The sequence below is a fragment of the Morone saxatilis genome, unplaced genomic scaffold (genome assembly GCF_004916995.1).
Source record: "Morone saxatilis isolate NCDOM2014 unplaced genomic scaffold, NCSU_SB_2.0 Contig9, whole genome shotgun sequence".
In the NCBI taxonomy this organism is placed as follows: domain Eukaryota; kingdom Metazoa; phylum Chordata; class Actinopteri; family Moronidae; genus Morone; species Morone saxatilis.
The window spans coordinates 21,341,305-21,354,705 of NW_023340268.1; the positions used below are offsets into that span (position 1 = coordinate 21,341,305).

Here is a 13,401-nt window from a genome sequence, read left to right on the forward strand (position 1 = left end):
TAGGTATGTTTTCAGTAGTGTATAGTCACCTGAAAATAAGAGCTGCTGTTAATCTACAAAGGGAGCAGATCCTCTTCTATGGACCCGCCATGTTGAACCACCATGTTTCTACAGTAGCCCAGAATGGACAAAGCAAAAACTGGTCTATCATGGTTTTTTTTGTGGGTTTTGTAGACACACTACTGCCACATCCAAGTCCACATGGGCCACCAGAATCAACACATGATGTTGTTGCCTTTTAGGGGCTTTAAGTTAAGGTGCAGTTTTTCTGACTCATTAACATGAAAATCACAAAGAAAATGCATTATAGATAGCTGATAGCAGTCAGGGACCTCTTCCTGTTTAATTTCTTAAAATGAGACAAAATGGGATTTTAGGAAACCTGCTTTACTCATTGTCATCCCTCTGTTGCCAGTGCTGCCAGCCCAGTCCCCTTCCTGAACTCTGTCGTGTCTTCCCAGTGAACTGCAGGTGTAAGTAATAGCCTGCACTGGATAAACTGGATAAATATCACCCCCCCAAACCCCCCCACCCCCTTCCTACTCTTCACTCTACCTCTCCTCCTCATTTTGCTGGAACCCCCCAGGGTCTCCAGTGTCCTCTCCACTTTCCACGGCAGTGATAAGATGTCGACACGATTAAGAGCGAAAGCTAATCCGCCGCTCTGCCTCTCTCCCCTCGGCTGTACTGAATGCTCAGGCAACACAAAACACCGCGGCCGAGTCCAAAGAGCTGGACAGCCAGTCGATGGCAGGAACAGAAAGAGAGGGAGAGAGGGAGAGAGAGAGAAAGAGGAGGAGGCCAGGTGGACAAGGGGTTGGATTGTAGCTAAATAATTAATGGGCGGCACTTTCGTTTTTTAATCTGTAAATGAGAAGGCCTAAGATGGCGGGGCCTTCGCTCTGACACCCTATCCCTGGCCCATTAAGATAACAAGATGTTGGATAATGATCTCGGTTAAGGTGCAGTTTATCAGTCCAGGGGGAAGTGGCCTTGTCTCCCAGGTGGCTGGTCCCGTGTCCCCTGATGCTCCGACATTACATCTCAACATGGCCTTATCTACAGAATAGCATGGAAAGAGTTCTGGTATGAAGAGCGCTGCAGTAGTATAGTAACATATACACAATGAACTTTCAAGAAAGCACTGCTTATGGATATTCAGTGAAACCCTCTGATATACAGTAATATAATGTACAGTACATCAGTTTGATATGGTTGGATATGGAATTATATTGTCGGTTTTGGTCATAAAGATGCTGTCTTGAAGATTTATGTCACCTTTAAAAGGTGTTCTTTTAAGCTACACAAGACCATGGAAGATACTTTAAGATCTCTCTGACTGACTAGTAGATATTAATATGAAGCTAATATTGGAGCCAAGTCAAAGTGTGTAACAGACCCACCAATCCAGTAGAGGATACCGTGTCAGTCTCATGTTTTGCGTAGTAGACGTGTGTGTCAAGGTGCAGTGCCAACAGTAGCATAAAGAGCGACCACGTCCACATTTGGAGGAGGTGGAGAGGATGTATGGCTCAGACATACACAGGACTATCACTCAGTTACACTTTCAAAATAAAGCTTAATGAGGTCACAGTTTGGTTAGGTTTAGGCAAAAAAACTACTGAGGTTTAGGAAACGATTGTAAGTTGTTGGTTTCACATGAGACTCGGATTTTATTTAAAAGCGCTTTTCTAAATACTCAGACATGTACATACAAGAACATCAATCAGCAAAACAAATTATAAAACGGTACATTAAACTGGTTTAAAGTCCAGTTCAGTGTTGACTTGTCACAATGTTCTTTTCCCTGAACTTAACCAAAACTGAGACTTCACAAGGCCTTATTCTTGAAAAAGTAACCAGACGTTGCATATTTATTATTGCAAACATGACCTCAGAATGAGCATGTGTTGAAAACTTGACACCACAACGGTGGACCGGGGTGTGTATTACAGGCTTTAACGTGATGTCAGGTTGTGTATTGACACAGTTTACATTTTTTTTTCATTGGTCATGTTAATCTACTACGGATGTGTGAAAACCTCTATTATAGTATATTGTATATTGGGATATCCACAGAGTCTTTATTGTGATATAGTATATTTTCCACTAGTGGTATGCAACCTGCCTTTACTGGTACGTGGAGGAAATATATATATGGAGCGAAGCCTGCGAGCTAGTTCAGGCAGGTCAACTCAAGCTGTGCTGATATACACACGACATGATATGCTTTATTCCATAATCACTAACCAAGCGCTTCCCTTCCAACTCTGGCGGTCTATTTAAACTGCAAATTCCAGCTCTCCCTTCTGCTCTGTCAATGCCGCTGTTGCCCTACATCCGTATTGATTGCTGCTGCTGCTCTGTAAGCTATTGCTGCCTTGCTGCCGCTGGTAAGGGCCCCACCACCACCCCAGCATCCACCTGTAGGGCTCCGACTGGGGGTTAAGGTATTTGCGCATCACTTTTTCCCCAATATCTCTTGTTAAACATATCTGCGGGGAGGTGATGAGGTCGAGCCTAGACGCCCAAAATCTAAATAATGCTGTACTGCTTAATAAACATTCCAAATGTGAGTTGGCTGACTGAAATATTTTTATGAAATTAATTAATTAAAGAACATATAATAATATCAAAACACTACAAAATTTTGACCGAAACTCAAACAACTTAAACTATGAGATCACAGAAATATAATTTCAAATAAATGTCGCATTTCTTGTAATATTTTGTTTCAATATCAGTCTGCTACGTAGTCACGAACATACATCCATGATTAGTTAAATGCTAAAATGTGATGGCAAGGTAGTAAGCGGAGGTAAAATGGCTCCAAACAGGAACTATTAGTCCTGGTTCTTTCAAAAATAAATAATCTTCTTATTAGCAATAAACCTGCATCTGTAGCTGAATAGGGTCAGCCTAAACTACTGTATTTTAACATTGGTCATAAAGTTGGTACTTGGAGAGCCTGGTATTTTCTGAAATGGTACTCGGTATAAAAAGTTCGAGAATTATTTTTTCTTTTTTTTAGCAAATCCAATGGATTAAACACTTGACAAATAAAATATATCTTGATTGATGCTAAAAGCTTTTCACACACTGACCTAATGCGACCTGAAATATAGAACTTAACATCTGTTGAAAATCTTATTTTTGCTGGTCTCACCTGGCCGCAGTGACATTCAGGCCTACTGCACGACACTGCAGACTCACACCTGTGTGGTTTGGTTTGGCCAGTGCTTTGTTGCACATGTAACCGCACCCAACCACACAGGTGTTAGTCTTTGGTGAAACAGACTTTAAACGAGAGAGGTCAGTGAAATACTGTGTTCAAGCCTGGTGTTAAGTCAGTCTTTATCAGATCTTCATCATCTATCATCTTTGACAATTATGGGTTGACCAATATGGGATTTTCAATGGCGATGCCATTATTTAGAAAGCAGGGCTGCCAATGGCCGATATATAATGCTGATATAAAAGCCAAGAAAATCGATGTACAATTCTGTTCTATGCTATTGAACATTCAGCCATATGTTTACAGCAGGATGCATGAACGTTATAGTACAGCACTATTATTGTTCCAAAACAGCCACACTGACCAGGTGACTGACATGTCTGAAGACATGTTTCATTTATCTGCCATGTGGGCGCAGACATCGATTAATCGGTTGGCCAATTAATGGCATATGATTTTTGTCATTACTCACTTCTTCATGGGCTGAAACCATTTTCCAGCCTCTTATGATCACGAAATTCTTTGGTTAAACATAAATAGCTTTGCTATCCAGCTAAAACAAAGCTGATGTTCTTAGTTAAGGAAAAGTTGAGAGACAAAATTTTAAATAAAACATCGGACTTCACGGAGTCACTGTTCGTTTCCTGTTTCCAACTGAGAGTCAACGTGGATGTCTTTTTACTATCATGGCTGAGATTGTTTCCTAACTTTATCCACTTTATTGTACTGATTTTTAACAATTTAAGAAGTATGTATTTTATCATTATATATATAAATTATATAGAATTAGGACCTATTTTCTATCACGGCTTCATCTTCCACGTATTAATAGAATATACGGTTTATATAGTTTAGTGAAACATTGTGTATGAGCAGTTCTCTTGTCTCCTGTTTTTTTTATTATGCTTACTTTCTATGGCCCTATTTTATATTTCTACCTTAAGAAGGACAGATTGAAGAGTTGTGGGTTAAATGTATGTCCAAAAGCAGTTCAGTATTGGCACAATACACATTAAGCTGCTTGAATACAAGAATATTAAGATAACCCTGACTAGTTAAACTGTTGCTTTCTGCAGACAGATACCGTAGGAGCATAAATTGAGTTTAGTAGCGCTGCCCTCCTCTGCATCCTTGTGTTGGGGGTGTGATTCATTCTCAGCATGTCCCCACAGCTGAAACCTCTGATCCTATCATTTACTTAGGCCGGCAGCATCCCTCCCTCCCCTCCCGCTGCACTCTACCTAGGTAAACACCTTTGTACAACACTCAAGCTCAAGGGTGTCCTTTGGTTGCACATTTATAAGCTTCAAATGAGTAAACCCGCAGGACACGCACTGGCAAATATCAGAGCAGTCTGCAGTCTCAGGTCAACAGTTGTGTCCTGTGGCAGGGGAGAGGAATGAAAAGAGAAGAGGAAGATAAAGAGATAGAGGAAGGAGGAAAGAGAAAATACAGATGGGTGAAAAAAGAGAGGGGTTAAAGAAAAAAAATCAAGGCAAGAGAGCAGATGTGATGATTGTGTGAGTCTCCATGTCAGACACTGGTGTTTCCCCAGAGGCTTGTAGAGATGAAGTGTTCTGAGTCGCGGCATCTGTTCACTACTGCTGCTGAGAAACCACTGGAAATACACAAACACACACATTATACACACAATTACAGCCTAGATACAGTATACTAATATACAACAAGACAGTCAATGATTAAAATCTTAGGACACACTTGGATGAAGCCTGATAATGTAATTACAGTATCTCCGCTTCCACAGCGGTAAAATTTCATGGGACCTGGAGTTTGCTACGGTGTCAAGAGGTAGAGCGGGTCGTCCACTAATCGAAAGGTTGTTGGTTTGATCCCTGGCTCCTCCCGCTGCAAGATACTGAACCCCAAATTACTCCCAATGCTGTGTCATCAGTGAATGACTAAGGTGTGAATGAATGAGTTTGAGTCTGTTTGATGGGCTTTGCCATCACTGAGTGAATGTGTGTGAAAGGGCGAATGTTGCATGTAGTGTAAAAGCGCTTTGAGTGGTCGGATAACTAGGAAGGAGCTATACAAGTACAGGTCTGGCCCAGTAATAGCAACTGATGCATGGCAATTTGTCTTAGAATATAGAAAGTAGGGATAAAGAAATGCTAAATGAGAGATTGCATTGAGTTACAGAAGCTGGTGGTTACATTGGCTGGCTACATTATGACTTTGGCTCTCTATTTACTATTCTCTAAACCCCTCCCTCAAACATAAGTTAAACCTCCTTAAGTCCCGACCCTTTTGAAACCTCAGTCAACTTTCTCCTTTCCTGTTCTTCGATGTGCTATGTGCTAGGCTTGTCTATGTTAAAAAAACAAACACATTTTTAAGATACATAAATGATAAAAGTGGCATCACATTTTAAGTTAGCTAATGTTAGCAAAATGCTAGCTAAACAGCTGGGTAATCTACATACATTTTTAGCTAGATAATAAACAGCCAGAGAAATAGATAGCTAAAGATTGATTGAAAAATATGGGGGCAAAAGTTTAAGGAATAGATTAAACAGTGTGTTTATCTGCTCTAATGTAAGCTGCAAATGTTAGCGGTACTTACAAGGCCAAACAGCACATCTTTAGCTAACTAAATTAGTTTGTATGGTTACAGGTTATTTCAAAACATTGTCACTCTTGAAACTACAGCAAACATGACCCAAGATAGCCCTGAAACATTCTGTTAGCTGTTAGCTTTTGCTAGTCCATTAGTCTTTTAGCATGGATGGAATTTTCTAATGCTAACAGCATTGAAAATGACATTCAAAAAAATTGATAGCAGTGTCTTCTTGCAGAAGCAAGTGTGTTCTTCTGGATAATCCATAGACCTGCGTCCCCAGATATTTCATAAAGACAGTTTTTTTAATTAGAGAGTAGTTCCAGTGAAAACTGTTTTAAAGGTGGCCTCATTAAGCCTTGTTCCAGTTGGACCTCATTAAGCAAAACTTTACCTGAAGACCTCTCTTGGCAAAGACGTGTGTTGAACTAACTCACTGCAAAAGCTGCATTGCTGGTCATAGTGCATAAAGAAAAACTTCTGGCAAGAGTACACAATCTATAACTTTTACATGGCAGAGAGTGCTGTTTCCTTTCCCCATCAGTATATATATTTAATGTAATATATCCATAATGTGTATTCGGAAAGTTTAAATGAAGAGCATTGCAGCTCAGGCCTTGAACTGTCAACAAACCTTCCCCAAATAGCTGAAGCTCACAAAATGCTAATTTATCTTGGGAAACCTTCTGCAGTACCACACAAACTGTAGCAGCTCTAGCTCCTAGTATAACCCCCAGCGCACTGAACACTACTCATCACACACACATATATTTCCAAGGCTAAGTGACCTGCATGCTCTCAGCTTTGAATGACATAAGTACCTGAGTAGCCTTGGGTTCTGCACCCAACCTGAACACACTTATATGGCAGCTGATGGCGACGCAGGCCGCTTCCATGGTCATCCATCAGACCCCACAGGTAATGTCTACGAACACACTTGGTTTACAGCCAGGATAAAGGCCTCTATTAAGGAAATGAATAATACCAACTGAGGGGAGCTGACCTCGGACCAGTCACGTGCCATCAAGGCTGAGACACGATTGGCTGCTTTTGGTTCGTATCCGTGCTACCGAGGGGGCGGTCCGGGGGTTGACGGATGCTTGAGGCCGAGGCGAGATGGGCTACAGAGTCAGCCGTTTCAGTCCTGTGATCTAATCTGTTACCCATCATGCATCCCGCTTCACTAATGAAAAGGCAAGGTCCCATCCGTCACAGGCAGCTATGGTAAATGGAATTTTAACCCCCCCTCCCCTTATACTGAACGAAGCTCCTCAGGCACAGGCGCCTGCAAACATGTGCAAAGGGGCCCGGATGATGGACGATCATTGCAAAAGACCCCAGAGCAACGGCAAATTAATATCAAGAGGAGAAAATCAGTGAAGGCTTTCGTTTCATATAGATGCTCCTCTGCTTTCTGTCACTTTGCTCAGCAACGGACGCAGTCGAGCTTGGCTCAGCCTCTAGTTCTGAGTATCAAGACTTTCAAGGATGACCCACATTGTCTTCATTATTGCTCTCCTTAAATAAGGCAGGCCAGTGTGCATGGAACGTCACGCCCCATGGTTAAATTTGGTTTTAGATGAAGAGGGCTCAATAGGGTGATTTTTGGCATCACACAAACGTAACAGCTACAGAATGAATGCAGATTTTTGATGGAAGGTACCTTGCTAATTGAAAGGTACTCAAAAGCTTGAAATGACCTACCTTAGTCAGACAAATATTGTAAAGGCACTGAGCTAAACTTAAGCTACTTGGTGAGCAGTCCAATATACTGTAATACTAACACTGTTCCATTTCCAAGCTATGATAATTAATTTTCATACCTACCTTCATACTATAAGTTGTCCATGTCTTACCACAGCAGCCCGTGTTTAATTCCATCCCTTTGCTGGATGTCCTCAACCTATACTAAAAATTGGGTACTTTTTGGTGCATAAATGCAGGAGCTGCTTTAATGGCCGAAAGAGATTGTATCTTTAATTTTTAATCAAATGTGGGCATGGCTTGACCTGACAGTTGGATCAGGATGAAGATGATAAAGGACACATGAATCAATCAGACCTTAACAGATGAATAATTTAAGTTTTTCCTGACTCAGATCCAAGCACACACCTATGATATTGCGCTGCTAGCTACTATAACTCACAAGCTAACAGTCTATTGCGGTTTTATATGATGGGCCAGGGTTAGCTAGTTGCCCTAGATCACATGAGACCAGGCTGGGATAAACATATGTATAAGTTCAAGATAGTCAACAACAATAAATGATGTTTGGCAGGAAAGGCAAAGAGAGAGATTTTGATAAAAGAACACTTTTTGTCATAGTGTCATATTTGTCATATACCAACATTAACATTAACTGGACAACATAGGATTAGAACACTGGGTATTAAAGGCCCTATTGTACTTTAATGAGGCACACTACTGCTAATCTCTTCCAGACCCCTGAATCGCTTTCCTGCTCTCAAATAATGAATAATGAAGTGAAAATGAAATGGCAATTCAGTCTCATTATCAGGCTAGCATATCACCAAACACATTTCCATTTAATCACTTTAATTAATTGATTATTTGGAAATGTAATCAAGAAAAGTTGTTTCCTGTGGGGTCCTAGTAGGTCTGTGGGCCGGGCCTTGTTAAAAAGTTGAGCCTTTTGTTGTGCATGTCGGCTTATACATATATAGTACACATCATAACTGAGCATTTATGAAACCTATGGACATTCAGTCTTCCATTACAGTTTTTAACCAGTGTTGAAAATGGGATTATCATACATTATTTGAACTAGCAGTTAACTCTAATGATCCCTCCTCTCTTCTACTGTCACAAGTATTGATGAAGCTGTATGTTTTTATACTTATTTACTTATATCTCTTTTAATACTAAAACACTGAATGAGCCCAAGTAAGATCCATTACTTAACTGCTGCACCACTGAATTACAATGAAAGCGTTCGTTTAAAAGAAAAGTGGCTTTGGTCTTGCACAGAAGCTGAATGTCACCTTGTCAAGTTCAGACGCGGCGCTACCCGCCCACAGCTGAACCAAAGCCCGAGGTTCTTCACTCTGTGTTCCCACCAGCAGTCTGTTTCTGAGCTTAAATCCAGCATTTGAAGCTCCACGGAGCTCCCAGCAGGGACACACCGACTCTCTCCTCTCTCAGCCTTAATGGCAATGAAGAGACAAAGCATCTCGCACATTGTTACACAGACTGTTGTGACATTATGATATCCAGTGGCAGGAGAATTTCAATGGAGCTGGGTGAATGTTTTAGAAAATAGGCGGCTACAGAAGATTAGACGCAAAATGAGGTTAACGTCTGAAGAGTCTTCTTTTCATGAACCAACCCCCCTTTCTTGTCTGTGTGTCTGTCTCCTCAGGGGTTTTTCCGCCGAAGTATCCAGAAGAACATGGTGTACACGTGTCACCGGGACAAGAACTGCATTATCAACAAGGTGACGAGGAACCGCTGTCAGTACTGCCGCCTGCAGAAGTGCTTTGGAGTGGGAATGTCCAAAGAGTGTGAGTTTCAGACCCAGTTTATACAGTGTTCTCATGTGGAATTCAGTTCAGTATTGTCATGGAGGGTTTTATTGTCCACTGTACCAGGTACCAGATGGGTTATTGATGTCATTGTATTGGCATCAATACAGTTTCTGTACCAATAACACCAACAAACCAATACCCTTACCCATACCTTACTTTGGGTTATGGTTAAGGTTAGATTTGTTGGTTAGCTAATGTTAGTTAGCTAGCATTTTGCAAACATTATCTAGCTAACTTACGATATGACTAAATATATATCGCTTTTGTCTTTTAACTATCTTCAACATGTGGTTGTCAACACACTCTTTTCAACATAGACTAGCCTAGCACATAGCATATCTAAGTACAGGAAAAGACAAAATTGGCTGAGGCTTACTCAACTGTTACTGAAGCACAGAGCAAAAAGGGTGAGGCTTAGGAAGGGCCATGTTTCAGAAATTCAGATATTTGCCTACATAAGACAAAAGGGCATTTGCATACGAAGTCAATGGAAATATTAGATGTAAAGGTTGCTGGGCGCTCGGGTAACTCACCTGGTAGAGTGCCTGGTAGAGCTGGTCCTTGCTTCAGCGGCCTAGGATTCCTTATCTATAAACACCTATGTTTATACCACACATTGTGAGTTTTTGGCAAACATGCCCTGCAATCTCCTTATAAATATACAGTAGTCTTAATATTATCTATCCATTTATATAAGTGGACAGCAGAGGGCCGCAGAAACAAATGCGGCACAAATTGATGTGAAAACTTGTCTGCACAAATTTAAAATGTCTCAACTTGAGTAATTCACTTTCTGTGTGAAACACATTTAGAAAAACATTTTCTTTGTCAGGACATGCATGACAAGACAGAAACAAAGAACAAAGGAAATTAATTGTTTTAATTTCAGTTTTAGAAATATAACATAGGAGTTCCTATTCCATAAAAAAAATCTGTCTGAACTCACCTTACTGAGGGGAAGTTTGGTAAGTTTGGTAACCAGCCCTGTACCTTAAGGCAGATTTAATGTAAAATATCAGTACAGGTTTTTAAATACCATCTTTGTAGAACTCAACTTTCAGAAAACGTCTTAGTCTGGAAATGAAAGCTCACAAATCAAAGGCTGTTGGTGTGAGATATTGTGCAGTATAGAATGTACTGAGCACAATGCGGTGATGCAGCTCCCTTTGCTATAAAACCATGTCAAATGCAGGAACACTGTAGGGAAGAAATTCACCTGATATATTGATCTTCTCTTCTAAGAGTCTTACAATCCTAACACACTCAGATCATTTAGAAAGAGCAGTTAAATTAAATCTAAATCTTGTGAATTTTTTATCCATGCTACACACAACCACCAACTTTATTTAAAATCGGGTCAGTAGTTTCTCTGTATTCCTGCTGACAGACAAACAAAAATATAACCTCCTTGGTGGAGGTACACATGGAAGATTACAGTCTCATCGCTCCACACAGGTCTGATGATGTGTAAGCCATATGCTTCATGTACATCATGTATAATTCACAAAGTCTGTTCCCATTATATTTTATCGATACACCTACAACTTCCTACCTTAGCCAAGCATAAAAACTTTTTTGAGATATTTTGAATTTTGCTGCTGTGAAAAAGGGTCTATTCAGTTTAAAGTGAGATGCTTTTTTCACAGAACACGTTTTGACCATTGGCTGTTTATACATAATGGACAGAGCTTCCAGGTCTATGAATGTCAATGCGGAAGTGTCTTTACCGTGCATTCTATGTAATGGCCAGAAGGGGGCAGCTCCATTGGCTGCATAAAAAGTCAGGTAGTATGAAGTATTACATAGAAATGAGCTGAGTTCTCAGTTGATTTATGAGCTCAGGTAAACTGTTTCCTAATGCGGTTTATGGTCTCCAATCCTAGTTTCAGTCTTCTTCTCATAACAGCATGATGTTCATTTTAAAAAATGATGGTTTCCCAATTTATTGAGTAAATAGACCATAAAGCATAGGGGGGTCTTGATTTTAAGGAACGGGGCTACCTTGTGATTGAACAGGTTATTCTCAGTGGGTCTGTCCAAGCCCAACGTTACCAAAACTCAGATCAAACTCTCCTCGGTAGAGCTGGCGTCTATGCTGCAGCGGCCCACAGGTTCCAGGTCCGACCTGTGCGCCTATTGCTGCAATAATCATCCCTTCTCCTACTACACACACATAACTCCATCCCTCGCTCACCAAACCCTACATTCGCTCTCTCTCCACGACTCCAACATCACCAAGGACCCAATGCCCCCCTCAAACTCACACTCACTAACATTTATCACACGACTCAACCCCAATAAATACCCACCTTACCCACTCAAACACAATGCAACCAAAACTAACTAAACACAAAAACACTACCCCCAAAACCACCCCACACCAAAATAACCACACACACACAAACCATAATAACTAAAACAAGAATAGAGACTGGCCACCGCTAATAATGATTACTTCACCACGCCATTCATATTCATTACAACTATTCCAAAAACATGTATATCATGCCAAAGAACATTATCATTCTCTTTACCAGATTCCTACACATCCCCCACACATTCAAAACCATTGTCCTTATACACACTTCCAATGCTGCATTGAAAACAGACAATATCCAACAACTCGCCAACAAATTTCACAGACACACACTAGAAAGAAAGTGACTTCCAGTAAAATAGATGCAAAGGCAGAAACAATATTTTAGAACTATAAAAAATTCGTCATCCTCATGCCATACAATAAAAAATAAATAATTAATAGAAATAATAAGAAGGCCAACCAGAGGGAACGTGTGGAAAAGTGAACTACTTCTGCAACACCATGACGTGGACAGCAATATAGTTACCCTCCCCTGTCAATAAACAGATCATCAATAGCGAAAGATACAAACAGGCATAGCACCTCGGAAATTAACATCAAACCCTAGACCCACTGTCCGACCACCCTCTCCCCCCCTTGTTATCATCGTCAATGATGTAAAAGAGAGAACCATCACCCAAAATCATCTGACCTTTAACGAGAGTCGCTAAATCAACACCCATGTTTTAGTGCACCAGTGTTGATCTGCAAACTCACCCCTCGAATTCACTCAATCCCTCAAATATGTTACCATCTCAACAACAACACTGGACCAAAGTAATTTCCCAGACTCATCAGCACAACCGGCAGGGAGGGAAGATAAGACGCATCCCTCCCACCATAAACCCATGGACTGCACACCTGTATGCCATACACACCCACCACCTATCCAAATATGCTGTCCTGTTTGGTGTGATTACCACAGCTTTTCAGACACTAAACAATAATACTATAAAGGAAACCCAAGTGACTTGCCTTCACATATGCAGATACCAACACCTTCGCTCCGTAAAATGTCAATACCAAACGACAACAGTTATTGCATCACTCATCCAACAGGACTCTGCAACATTTACCAAATTCTAGCACATCGCCTCAGCAACCCTCATCTAAATAGCTCAAAGTCCAACCACTCATTATCACGACCTCCACACACATTACGCCCATCATCACGCAAACACCTTAGTCCGCATCGGATGTTGCACATGAATGATAAAGGATGATAGATAGTGTGATATGTGATGAAACAAAAAAACAAAAACAAACAAACAAAAAAAACACACCCATCCCGCCAAAAAAAAAAACACGAACATACCACCCCCCCACCAACCCACACCACAACCCAACAACCAAGACAAACCACACCAATGTCCCGTGTGCCTACTGCCCCCAACCCACACACCATCACCGGTACAACTCGGGAAACTGCGCCGAAAATATTCACTTTAACTCTCTCCTTTTCCTCTTATGCTAGTTTCACACACTCTATGCAGAGGGAGTCATGGAAAAAGATGAATGTCTTGATATCCCTCACGCCGCTAAACCACCCCACCAACCACCTGCCCATGAGGAAAACCGAAAAACTACTTCCCTTCTATAATCAATCCATATTCATAGAAGAGAGAGATGACCTCCGGCGTTTAGGTGGGTGGTCGTCTGCACAGCAAACAACAGTAAGCACAACT

The 13,401-nt window shown here is 41.0% G+C and overlaps 1 protein-coding gene across 1 annotated transcript in view; it reads left to right on the forward strand.

Moving 5' to 3' along the window:
• The window catches only part of LOC118342454 (retinoic acid receptor beta-like), a 118,013-nt gene that overhangs the window by 77,843 nt on the left and 26,769 nt on the right, over positions 1-13,401 (forward strand). Inside the window, exon 3 of the mRNA XM_035681009.1 lies at positions 9,192-9,333. Within this exon, the coding sequence (XP_035536902.1) occupies positions 9,192-9,333 (142 nt within the window). The remainder of the gene's footprint in view (positions 1-9,191; positions 9,334-13,401) is intronic.